The 13,020-nt window shown below is 40.8% G+C and overlaps 1 protein-coding gene across 9 annotated transcripts in view; it reads left to right on the top strand.

Moving 5' to 3' along the window:
• The window catches only part of PPFIBP1 (PPFIA binding protein 1), a 174,073-nt gene that overhangs the window by 117,030 nt on the left and 44,023 nt on the right, over window positions 1-13,020 (top strand). For all 9 annotated transcript variants that reach the window (XM_057700825.1, XM_057700832.1, XM_057700831.1 and 6 more), the window contains 3 exons: window positions 9,152-9,238; window positions 10,501-10,614; window positions 11,505-11,636. In XM_057700825.1, the coding sequence (XP_057556808.1) occupies window positions 9,152-9,238; window positions 10,501-10,614; window positions 11,505-11,636 (333 nt within the window). The remainder of the gene's footprint in view (window positions 1-9,151; window positions 9,239-10,500; window positions 10,615-11,504; window positions 11,637-13,020) is intronic.

Raw genomic sequence — 13,020 nt, 5'->3', positions numbered from 1 at the left:
TGTGAAAAAGAATGTATGTATGTGTATAACGGAGTCACTTTGCTGTACTGCAGTAATTAATACAACATTGTAATTCAACCATACTTCAATAAAAATTAAATTTAAGAAAATAAAGGCATAAGTGTGACATGAATAGGTCAGAGCTAAGCCTGACTTTTAGAACCACAGGGAACTGAGGTAGCATCAAGAATCCCACAGGTAGAGGGTCTTATGCTTACAATTTGCTGATAGTATAGCTTACTCCCATTTTAATATCTCAGAAGTTACGAAGTGTTTTATGATCTTAGAAGTGGTATCTATACATGCTTTAGCTGGGATTGTTGCTTTTTTCTTTTTTAAAATAATAAGGTACCTAGAGTAGTCGAATAAATTCATGGAGACAGAAAATAGAATGGTGGTTGCCATGGGCTGTGGGGAGGGCGGAATGGGGAGGTAGCTTTTAATGGGTTCAGAGCTTTGGTTTTGCAAGATGAAGAGCGTTCTGTGGGCAGATGGTGGTGATGGTTGTACAACAATGTGAATGCACTTAATACCACAGAACTGTCCACGTAAAAATAGTTCAAGTGGTAACTTTTTATGTATATTTTACCCCAATCAAAAAATTTTAAAGTAGTAACTTGATAACACTTGATGGCATCTTAGAATTGAAGGAACGCAGAAGCCTACAAATTGTATCGTACGTGCAAAAACCATCAAAATAACGAATAAAGGAGGTCCTTTTTTGAAAACGCTGTGAATGATAAAGAAGGCAGGGTTGTAAATTGGCAGTTATAAACGCCGGCTCCGGAGGCAGCAGACCTGAACTTTAATGTTGGCTCTGACTCTTAGAAGCTTGTAGGATTTGGGAAATTTTCTTAAGCTGTTTGTCTCAGTTTCCTCATCTGTAAAATGGGAATGAAGGTTTCTGCCACACAGGACTGTGAAGATCCCACGAGCTAATGTATGTTGAGTGCCTGTCAGTGAGCCTGGCAGAGGGTTAATCAAAAAGGTAATGCTGAAGTGTGGCTTGCAGAGAGCAGAGGCAAACGTTTAACAGGACCCTTTGCAATGAGGGAAAGAAAGGGTTGCATCCATTTACATGGGGGGTGGGGTAGGTTACAGACTATTCATACCGTTCACTGCTTTGACAAAACAGTACAGACATTTCTCAGACTATGGGGAAGCTTCCGCAATATTTTAGAAAAACGTATTAGTGATACTAGTTACATAATTAAGATTTTCATTCATGTTTAATGATGGCCAACTTGAGAGTCTGTGTACTTAAGACTGACTGATGCTAATCTTCTCAGTACAACTGGATATTTGCATTTCTAATTATTATTTTACCCCGGCCAGGAAGATTCCCTGGTTTCCTGTGGGGTCCAGTTTATTGCTTCACTACTGAGTTCTGCTGTCCATTTAATTGTTTCATATGATCAGAAGCTGGGTAAGAAAAAAAGAAAATAGTAACACTAGTGGTATGTTACTGTGAAGGGGTATTAAATCTACAAGAATGAATTTAATCAGGTAGCTATACCTGTAGCCTTCTAGGAATGAGCAAGTTCCTTTTAGCCCTTGGAAGTTTGTCTCCTGTGGTAAAAAAAAAAAAACAAAACAAATATGGCATGTTTGTTCAATTACTGAGGTATGATTCTCTGTTTTGATTGTGAAATGTGTAACAAGAATATTAATAATGGAGGATTATGTGCTTTATCAAGCTCAAAGTTTAGGAGGGCAAATAGAAAAATATGTCTAATTGTTTGAGCCAAGCAAGTAGTTTGTTTACTTTAGATCTGACTTGATGAATTGCCCTAGAACATTCTTGCAATGCTTTTTGCAGTCGATGGAGCTGAGGTTCATGACCTTGATGAGATCCTGAAATCCCAAAGTGTCCCGTCATATGGCATTTTTAATTATGAAGCAGTCTCAAAATCACCAGAAATGACAAAAAGGCAGTTTTCAACAAAGTGAGTGAAAATACTGGTGGTAAAAACTGCAAATCAAACACCATAACCCATGAGATAAGGAGCATATAAATGGGGAAATTGAAGTGTTCTTGGCTGGCTTCTGACTTGTTAAAGCATCATAATGCATTTCTATCTTTCTCTGTGTTAAAAAAAAAAGATAATATTAATCCTAAATGTACCTCTTTTAGATGTTTCTGCAAAAATAACAATACTCATAATTTATTTAAAGAGTTCAGACGCGGGTCATGTTCTCTCCAGGGCTGCTGGCTGTCCTCCCCAAGTCCCTGACCCCCAGCCATGCACTCCGTCCCCGCCCGCCATCCTCCGATCCCCACTGCTCTCTGGCCAGCTTCTCTTTTCCTGTGTGCCTCCAGGGAGTGTTTTTCCAAGCCTTGGCAAACAAGGTACATCCTAAGATTGCATCCCATGTGTGGTCACAATTATCGGAGCTATGCTGCGTCTCACCAAGACATCCTGGCTGAAGTTAAACCTGTTTTTCCCTTAGGCTTCTGGAAAACTCCCATGGAAAGGGTCCACAGAAACAGGAAAGCAAATGGACCAAGTCAGCAGAATTCTCCACCAAGAGAGGCCAGTGCTGTGTGAACAGTGAGAGAGGCGCTTTCAGTGGAATCCGGGCTGCCAGTAGTTGTAGCGTTTCTATTCAATGAAATAGAAAGATTCCTCTATTCTTTTTTGAAAGTGAGTTAAGAACGAATTAAGTGGCAAGAAGAATAAGGACAGCATTTTTTCTTGATCTCAAGTGCCCCTTCCCAAAGTAGAGGAGATTCTTTTGCTAGCTGTGCATCCTGTAACATAGCTGGATTTTAATAAATGTTGAATAAAGGAATGAATAATGGGTGAATGAATGAATATGGTGCACTGCTAGAATGGGAGCTGGGCCTTAGCTTCCAGGCACCTTCTAGTCTCCATCCTTCTGGAACTCAGGAGGCTTTGGAGTATACCTGTGACCAGGATAGTGTGACAGTCTCAAAGCGCATCCCTCTCCCTGCTATAGAAGCTTCAGGACCATGGTGATGTGCATGAAAATAAGGTGAGGAGGGCGTAGAGCCCATCTCCCCTCCTCTAGAACAGTGTCTAAAAGAACTCTTTAGGAGACCCTAAAGAAGTCTATCTCCTCACCCTGTATTGGCCGTGGATGCACAAAGGAGGGGGTGCTGGTGTGCCCTAGCTGTGTAACAGGATAGCCACTGTATCTTGGAAATTAATATTTTAATTTGGCACAAATACTCCAAGGGAAAGTCTCTCACGATATTTCTAATAAAACTGGCGGATGAAAGCACTTGGCATCTGCCGCTTCACCAGCATCTCAGACGTAGTTACGTTTTTGGGGTAGTGAAAGAGGCTGGCTTACTGCTGTGGTTTTTCTCGCTCCAGAGCACTTGTTTTTACTCCAGTTGGCTGTTTAGTTAAGAAGACGCTTTCTGTCTCTGGGAAACAAGCACTGTGAAATTTAAAACCCAGAAAAATAAAACCCCAAAGCCATAGTCTGATTTTGACCACATCTGTAATCCTGACTTGGAAAGTGCAGAATATATTCAGGCTCATTTTGAGTTTTAGTCTTTGATGTACTTTCTGACAACATTGAATAAACTGATGTCTTTCTGGGAGAGGGTCATGACTGGGCTTTTAGGGTATGATGAAATGTGTGTGAGGTTTATTTCCCCTTTTGGTTTTCTTTCTGAGCAGAGACGATGAGATTTTGGAATAAAGAGAGGGCTTCCTGAGGAGATTGTTCTTTTGAACTGCAGTAGAAATTTAGAAGGGAAAAATAAATGGGCTCTTTGCAAGACTGACTCAGAGTCAGAGGTACTATTGTACACAGGGGCACTGGACAGTTGGAGGGGATGCTCTGGTGGCCCGGAGTGGTAGTGGTGTTGCCCTGAGATGATTGTTTACAGCACAAGGGTAGGCCTCCCCACCCTAATTACACCTCATCAAGTGCGAGGACAGGGCAGCAGAGCACTGCCTCTGCCTGGTGGCTTGATTTCCAACGTTGTTGTTGGTATTGTGTTCTTTGACACGTTGAACAAAAGAGTGTGAGATGCCTTATTGTGGTGTTGGACCCAAATGAAATATGACTGTGATATTTGTGGCTGAAAGATTCAAGTCTTCTCTCAATCTCTTCTCCTAGTATAGTGACTGGTGGAGAGCAGGCAGTAAGTGTTTGCATGCAGTGGTAGAGATACAATACTGTGATTAGGACATGAAAGACCCCTGTATTAGATGTCTTTTGGTAGCTAAAGATAACATCTAATTAAAGGAGCTTTAGCGAACTGCACCTTCCCTTTTCTTTCCTTCTTTCCTCCTTCCCTTCCTTCCTTCCCTTCCCTTCCCTCCTTCCTTCCTTCCTCTTTCTTTCTTCACTATGTAGCTTGTGGGATCTCAGTTCCTCAACCAGGGATTGAACCTGAGCCACAGCATTGAAAGCCCAGAATCGTAACCACTAAGCCACCAGAGAACTCCACCCTTTCCTTTCTTGACACTAAATTTTAAGAAATAGAATCATGAAGTCAAAAGTGTATGATAGTTTTTAAAACTAGTCCAACTCTTTCTTGACATTTGTTGTCCTTTTAGAATTGGACTGATTTTGTTTTCCCCATTTTGATTTAGTTACTCACCATTCTGATTTGGAAATGTTATGTTCAGAATGAGTTCTGTATTATAAGATAAATACATTTAATTTTGGCAAATCACTGCTTGTATATTGATCTTGGATTTTGACAACAGAGCCCAGGAAAGAACAGCAAACCAAAAATGAAGGTTGGGGAGAGAAGGGAGCCAAGGGTTAAAGAAGAAACTCACATAAAACAAGATGTTAACATTTATAACATGTTTTTACTCGATTGTGTATTTATATTTGATGATTAAAGGGAAGTTAATATAAAAAAAAGAGCTTCTACGGAGATTGCAAAGGGTAAATAGATGGTGCTTGATGTTGCAAACAGCACCTGCCATGTGAGTTCAGGCAGTTTGCCTTCTCGGGTGTGGTTTCTGGCTAGCCCTCGGATTCCATAATTCTATGAGGAATAAAGCTTTTTAGACATTTTTCCTCCATTATGCCAGGAGAATCTGGCAAATACCATGAGCTCCTTAATTAAATTAAAGTACCTCTATGACAATCCAACTACATCTCCAGCCCTGCCCTCCCTGGTGTCCCACATCCCTGCCCCTCCACATACCCTGTTAGTTGAAGATGGCATTGTTGAAATCCTCAAGTGGATTCCAATTTTGCCTCCAACTTTCAGCTAGATTGAACGTGGTTAGTAAAGGGTTGCGTCATGAATTGAACTAGAGTTATTTTGAAGGCATTTCTGGGATTTTGAGTAATTTGGTCTGGTCTTCAATGCTTTTGGATGTTAAATTCACCCAATAAGAGTTTATACCAAATATGTTTTTAATTATATGCTAAGGATTTTATAAGCATCATGGGAGAATCAAAAGAAATTTAAGAGAGTTTCTCACCAAGGGACTATTAGGAAGAATAAGTGACCAGCTTGCCTAAAATCACCAGTAAGCTCTCCCTAGCAGAATATGATGAAAAGCTAATTGTGAAGTTCAAGACAAGACACGGAGGAGAAGTCATTGGAGGAGAAGAGAATGGCACAATAGAAGAAGCAGGAGGTGAGAAGTAGCTATGAAAGATGGATTTCAGTAGGCAGAGAGGAGTGGGAGGGGGTATGGGGTGGGCACAAAGCCATGGAGCAGATGTTGAAAGGAGAATGGACGAAAGTTCATTGAGAGGAAGAAACTGATGATGATAAGGATAGAGGTGGCGACTGTAGGTCAATTCGCAAGGAAACAGGACATCGAGGTTCCAAAGCAGAGGAGGAATGGTGAACTTTTAGGGAGGAGTTAAGACTCAGTTCCCCCCAGACTGGCAGGAAGAAAGACAGGCAAGACATAGGCGGCAGACTGTAATGTTGTACATTGAAGAGAGAAGCATGTGAGGGAGTTCATGTAAGAGGGCCGCAATGACCCTCCATTACAAAGGCTTGAGGGGAGTTCCCTGGCAGTCCCGCAGTTAGAGCTCTGTGTTGTCACTGCCAAGGGCCCAGGTTCAATCCCTGGTCAGGGAACTGAAATCCTGCAAGCCGAGCGGCGCAGCCCAAAAAAAAGGCTCTGAAGTCACTTCTTAAATGTGGTAGGAAGAGGGGGTACAAGCTTGAGGGGAAAGGAGCTAGTGATCATGGAGTGTGCGTACCAGGTGGTGTAGGAAACGCAAATAAAAGTCTTATGGAGAAGGAAGAAAGCCAGGATGAAACCAAACATTCATTCACCTTTTATTTGTCTGATGTTTATTGAACACCTATCATTGTGCCATCATGCAGCATCAGTGAGCACCCACTGTGCGTCAGGTGGAAAGAGGAATCTGCAAAGAACGCCCAGTCTATCGGAAGGGAGAGAGGTGTGTGTAGCCAAGTCTAGCCTAGTCCATTCAGTGTGATGCCTGCTGTAAAGAAGGTTCATCTGAGTGCTGTAACTGGCATATGACTGAGCAGGAAATTCAAGGAAGACTTTCCAGAGCAAACCCCAATTGAGGTGGTTAAGAAATGAGGAACAAGAGGAAAGAGTAGGAAATACAGTCCATGCAGAAGGAACAGAGTTAGCGTGTGAGGGAGCGTGCTGGGTTTGGGGAGGCTTGGGGTGGTCTGGGAGGTAGAGCCCAGGAAACTGAGGGAGAACCAGACGGTAGGGTATTTGCTTAGTGGAATTTACCTCTTGCTAACAATTTTGAGGCAAAGGTAACAAAATAAGCGTGTGAATAGAATAGACCTTTGAATAGAATAGACCTTTACCTACTTGAATAAGTCAACACAATGCTTTGAAAGTATGTAACTCTTCCAGTGGTGGCTCTTGCTCTACCTTCCTATAGTGATTTCAGTGTTTAAAAATCAGCTGCTCTTCAGTGTTAGGAGTGTGCGTAAATATCAGTACAGTGTTGAGAAACGTGAGCTCCTTGTGCTCAATTTTTGGTATTTTTTAAATGGATAATTTTGTAGAACTGGCTTTGGAACAACTTATTTCCGTATCATAGGCAGTGGCTTCATGAACTTCTAGAACTTGCACTAGAAACTTCTAATCTTGCTATAATTTCCTTCAGTCAGGAGAAAGAAGACTTTTGTTTTTTGTCCTCACTGAGCAGAAAGCTTTTTTTTTTTCCACCCAATGAAATGTATCTTTATAAAATACTGCTTGTGTAGTTTTAAAAGCAGATGCCTGCTAATGTTCACCATGAAAGTGAGGAATTGAAAGCTGTACGGGGCCGGTGTCAGCACTGTCTCAGACCGAGAACATGCACAACACATCCTGGCTCTTTCCCAAAAAACTGTGCTCAAGAAGTTAACGTAATTTCATTTTCCTGGTAGTCCCCAGGGATGGAAATCATCCCGGCCACTCTGTCAGACTCCTCCTAATACTTGTAATTTAATTCTGGGCACTTCAGTTTACAACATAAATAGAATTATGCTGTGATTATTGTGCAGGTTATGTGGTCAAGCAGCTGATGTTAAAAATTTTATCCACACAGTGCGTGCTTTCCAAATTAGTTTCAGATTCTCTTGTGGCCTCTTGGGAAATATATTCAGTGCGCCAGTGTGTTTAGAAGAAACACCCTACGATTTTCATTTTTGTTAAAGCTCCATTTTTATTTGTTTTTGTTTCCTTCCCAACACATAACTTTTGTTATTCCCGGAATTTATAGTAGAAGATGCATTAATTGGAAAGGTAGAATGATAAAAGCAGTTAATTCTGGAAAAATAATAGCTGTCATATCAGCTGTGTCCTGGGCAGTAAGGATGTACAGTGTGTACTTTCTCAGATTCTAACTCTGAGTTTGTTTGTTTGCTTTTTCAGTTGAACTCTGGCCCCATCTAACCATTTTGGACTCCACTGGCTTTTATTTCTGTTGTATTTGAATGAGGAATCAGGAAATTTTGTTGGAATTACACATTATATGATTATGAACTATTTAAATGAGATACCAAGAGACATATGACATACACTACTCTATTTCAAAATGACGTTTTTCTGTTGTCTGTGCTCTGTGCGCCTCTTCAGTGTCTCCTTAATCACTTGCATATATAAGACAGCTAAGGAAAAAAAAAAGCATGCACTTCGATTCCCAGTCTGTACTTCCTTTGACATTTGTACCATCCATAAATATACCCAAATCTGATAAACAGGGGGTAGAAGGGAGGAGAAAAAAGAGTGAGCACTAGTCTAGATAGAGCACTGGGCCGGATGCTGTGGTGGTTACAAGATGAACTAGTTTACAGGCTCTGCCTGGAAGCTTAGCATGATAGTAGGTGAACCAGCAACCTCAGAAGTAGTTAATGAATTCAGAACGTGATAAATCGCCAATGAGCATGGCTAGTGCTGCCCGGGGAGGGCATTGTGGACTCAGTGTTTAAGCTCTTGGGGGAAAGGAAAAAGGCTGCAAAGAGGAAGGGAAGATTTGTCCTGTGATTTGGCGACTTAAGTAGCAGGAAGAGGCCTGTGGTGTAAGTTGCCGCTGCTGTCTCCCGTGTAAAGGCTGGCATTTACGGTCCTGGATTTGGGTCTGTGGGAGGAGAGGGGAGGCATGGAAGGACCTCCCAGGACATTCCCGCTGATAGTGGCATTTAGGGGGAAGAGCAGTTTTGTGTCCAGCCGCACACTCACAAAGCTTTGCGTGCCCCAGGCGTGCATCCACTGTCGGCGACTTCGGTAGCCGCTGCTCCTTTTGGGTCATTATTTTCTGCTTGGTGAGAAGTTTTGCCTTTTTTTTTTTTTTTGTATATGAACCATGTTGCATTCTCATATTTTCTATTAATGGCAGTAACAGCTGTGCTGAATTCAGTTCAGTTGCCTTGGACTAAAAACATATGCAATTTGGGACTTCCCTGGTGGTCCAGTGGTTAAGAATCCACCTTCCGATTCAGGGGACACAGGTTCAATCCCTGGTCAGGGAACTGAGATCCCACATGCTGTGGGGCATCTAAGCCCGTGTGCTGCAACCACTGAGCCCGCATGCTGGAGCCCGTGAGCCACAACTAGAGAAGTCTGTGCACTGCAGTGAAGACCCATTGCAGCCGAAATTAAAAAAAAAAAAAAAAGATTTTTATTTTTAATATGAAATTTTTGTTTACCCACAGTAGTTCAGTTTTAAAGAGGGCTGGGCTTACCCATATTACTTCCTTTTTCAGACGAATGGACACCTCCCTGGGAACGGAGATGTGTATCAAGAAAGGCTGGCACGTTTAGAAAATGATAAAGAATCCCTTGTTCTTCAGGCAAGTGATTTTTAAATTCTGTTTTTCCCTCATGACATAACTGACAAAGACCATTTTAAGTTAGGATGGCAAATTCAGATGCTTACAGAGCCAGACTGCTAATAGAAATAAGTGCAGTAGCGCATCTGCACACTTCAGGGAGCAGTGAGGACTGTGGATGTGCGTACCCAGTCTAGAGTGAGCCACCCTCAGCCTCACCTCTTCAAGAGCCCGTTGAATGATAGGTACAATGTCATCGGATTTTCTGATATGGTCATTTTTTAAATATGTAGCAGAAATTCTGATTTTGTACGATATATATGTATATAGGTCTGTTCATATACCCGTTCCATAAACGTGAATGAGAATGTCTGAATCTGAATACGTATTTAATTTTTCAATTTAAAAAATGATAACAGAGACCAAACAACACAAAGTGAGTAGTGGAATCCTGTTTGTAGGTTAAATTTTAGTTTTCCTCTCCTTCATAATCTTTTAAGTCATTGACAGATAGTTTTGATTTGGTATTTGGAGCTAAAAGAACTGAAACATAGGGAATTCCCTGGCGATTCGATGGTTAGGACTCAGCACTTTCACTGCCGGGGCCTGGGTTCGATCCCTGGTCGGAGTACTAAGGTCCCACAAGATGTGCAGTGGAAAAAAAAAAAAACAAAAAATGGAACTGAAGCATATTTACTGGGCTGGCAATTGTTGGAAAGAAAACTCAGAGATTTGCAAAAGCACTGAGGGTGAAGGACCAACCCAGTGGCTCCTCTTGGACCTCTGAGTTGCACCCTGGCTTTTGAACACATTTATGGACACTGTGACGTGAAAAATCTCATGAAAATTGGATTCCCTGGATTCTTTTCTCTATTCTTTGTCACGTATCAAAATGGAATAGTCCTTAAGAACTTCCCTTTAAAATATTAACTCCATTTTCTCTCTAAATATCTAATACCATCCCACCCCCAGCCCATGCCCCCAAAAAAGGTAATTTGTGTACATGCTCCTTCTCATAAATGGTTCAAATGGTTTAACTCTGTAAAGTGTTGCACATCCCCAAATCAGCCCTAACTTTCTTAAAATGAATAAGAATCCTCAAACCAACATGCATCACATAAATAAGAGTGTGAAGGGCTGGTTTCTTATTAATTCTCAGATTTCTTTTTCACAATCAAATGAGTGGTAACCTCATCCCACTTTCTGTTCTATTTAGAGACATAAAGTTGGTAGTGGGACTCAAATTCTTCCTAATCCATTACAGTATTTTGCTCTAAATGCAGGTAAGTGTGTTAACAGACCAGGTAGAGGCTCAGGGAGAGAAGATTCGCGATTTGGAGTTTTGCCTTGAAGAGCACAGAGAGAAGTTGAATGCCACAGAAGAAATGCTGCAGCAGGTATGTAAGAAACCAGCACCAAGGTGGGGTTTTTCTGCTGGACTATTTGAGATGCTACATTTATATGTTGTGTTTACTCTGCTGCAGTGGTGAATTTCATGATTCACTTAGACTGGCTTATTTTAAGCAGAAACCTAGAGTAGCAGGTCTCTAAACACATACACACAATACAAACTGTTCATTGCAATTAGAGCCTGCAATAAAATATTAATAGGATTGTAGATAATTTTTTCTTTATGCTTTCATATGGTTTCCTGGTTTCCAACCATGAGTGTATATTTTATGATTAAGAAAAAAGATAAAACCTTACATGTCCGTTACTGGAAAAAAATTATAACATACGAGGGCACACACATATGGTGGTCATCTACGAGAGGAGCTATAATACAGAGGGTAGAGTACGTACTGGAGCGAGACTGTTTAGGTTGAGTCTCTGCTTTGCTATTTCCTTGCTGTGTGACTTTCTGCAAGTTCTTGACCTCTCTGTTCCTTAGCATCCTCATCTGTTGAATACGAGTAATTCATGAGTTATCCTTACGAGTTTCTATCTCATCAGGTTGTTTCGAGGATTGAACTACTTAGTACCTTTAAGAACAGTGCCTGGCACATAGCAAACATAATAGCACCATCAGTGAATATAGAAGTTCATGTATATGTGTATTGGAATAACATGTCTCCGCAATAAGCAGATGTGTGGTGCTTATTGAGCATTGGTTCAGCTCAATGAAGGGTAACTAAAGCCAATAATTGTTTCCAAATGTATCTATTTAGTAATTAATCTTCACATCCTCTACTTAGTAGTTACTGCTTTGCAGTCATAAGTGGGATACATCCATGTGTGGCTGTTTATCCTGAAACAACTTTGAGATGTGTCTCTTAAATTCTAATAGGAGCTTCTGAGTAGGACATCCTTAGAAACTCAGAAGTTGGACCTGATGGCTGAAATATCTAACTTGAAGTTAAAACTGACGGCTGTAGAGAAGGACAGATTGGATTACGAAGATAGATTCAGAGACACAGAGGTAAGTGATACCCTCTCTCTTTATATACATTTATATACGTACATATAGATGCATACTTATATATCTCACACACACATATTCCTAGAACAAGTTGAAATTCCTTGGAGTTGTGAAGGAGAGGAAGTTAATATGCCCTCATTATCCATCCTTCTTTTTAGGAATAAACTTACATTGACTTTTTTTAGATTTTCATTCTTTTTCTTTTTTTCTGCCTTGGGTCCTCCTTGCGATGTGCAGTCTTTCTCTAGTTGTGGGGAGCAGGGGCTACTCTTCATTGTGGTGCAAGGGCTTCTCGTGGTGACTTCTCTTGTTGTGGAGCACAGGCTCTAGGCACGCAGGCTTCAGTATTTGTGGAACATGGGCTCAGTAGTTGTGGCTTGCGGGCTCTAGAGCGCAGGCTCAGTAGCTGTGGAGCACAGGTTTAGTTGCTCCATGGCATGTGGGATCTTCCCGGACCAGGGGTCGAACCCATGTCCCCGGCATTGGCAGGTGGATTCTTAACCACTGGGCCACGAGGAAAGTCCCTACATTGACTTTTTATCACTAAATGATAGTGGTAATTTTTATTTTGAGACTTTTGATATGAAATATTGATCCTTTCACTCACGTTTAGAAATACTTTAGACTTCAGGACATTTGGAACTTCTGTCTATCTATCTAGTCATGCATGCATCTGTCTATCTATCCGTCCATCTGTCCATCCATACTGATTCTCTTCATTGTGGAAATAATGGATTCAAGTGTGTGATTTTACTAATAGTTTTTATTTAGGCACACAGATTATTCACTATATAATAAGGAGATTTTTAAATATGTATAGAGAACATGCTTTCATTATATAATCATAAAAATCACAGATTTTTAGAAGTCATTTAATTTGGCCTTCTACTTTTGGTTTATTTCACATGTAAGTCATTCCAGTTAAATACAGCTCACTATACTTTTGCGAAATTCAGAGTAGATTCTACAACTTGAAGTACCCATTTTTGTGGCTAAACGTGCTTTCTTGTTTGAACTAATTTATCGGTCTTCTAGTTTGTTAATGGCTTTTTGTCTGGGGTGGGGGTGGGGTACAGAGCATATCCATAGGAAATCTATTCATTTGAAAAGAAATATACAGTGTAGAAACCTTTTCTCTCCTAGGGACATCTCTTCCTTTGTCTTTATTTTGTTTCCTCGGTTGGGATGTGGAGAGGTGTCATACTGAATTAGAAAATGGGTACCAAGAAGGAGAGAGGAGAAATCATTCACTTACGCATCTCCTCTGTCTTCATTTCAAATATTTATTTTATGCCAACCACATACCATCATGATGAGGTATATGACATATGTTATCCACGGTGTGATATTTTTAAAATTAAATTTTCTGTCAAAGATGTAACTG

The sequence above is a fragment of the Hippopotamus amphibius genome, chromosome 12 (assembly GCF_030028045.1).
Source record: "Hippopotamus amphibius kiboko isolate mHipAmp2 chromosome 12, mHipAmp2.hap2, whole genome shotgun sequence".
Taxonomy (NCBI): Eukaryota; Metazoa; Chordata; class Mammalia; order Artiodactyla; family Hippopotamidae; genus Hippopotamus; species Hippopotamus amphibius.
Note: the sequence above shows the minus strand (reverse complement) of the source record. Positions and strands in the feature narration are given on the sequence as shown.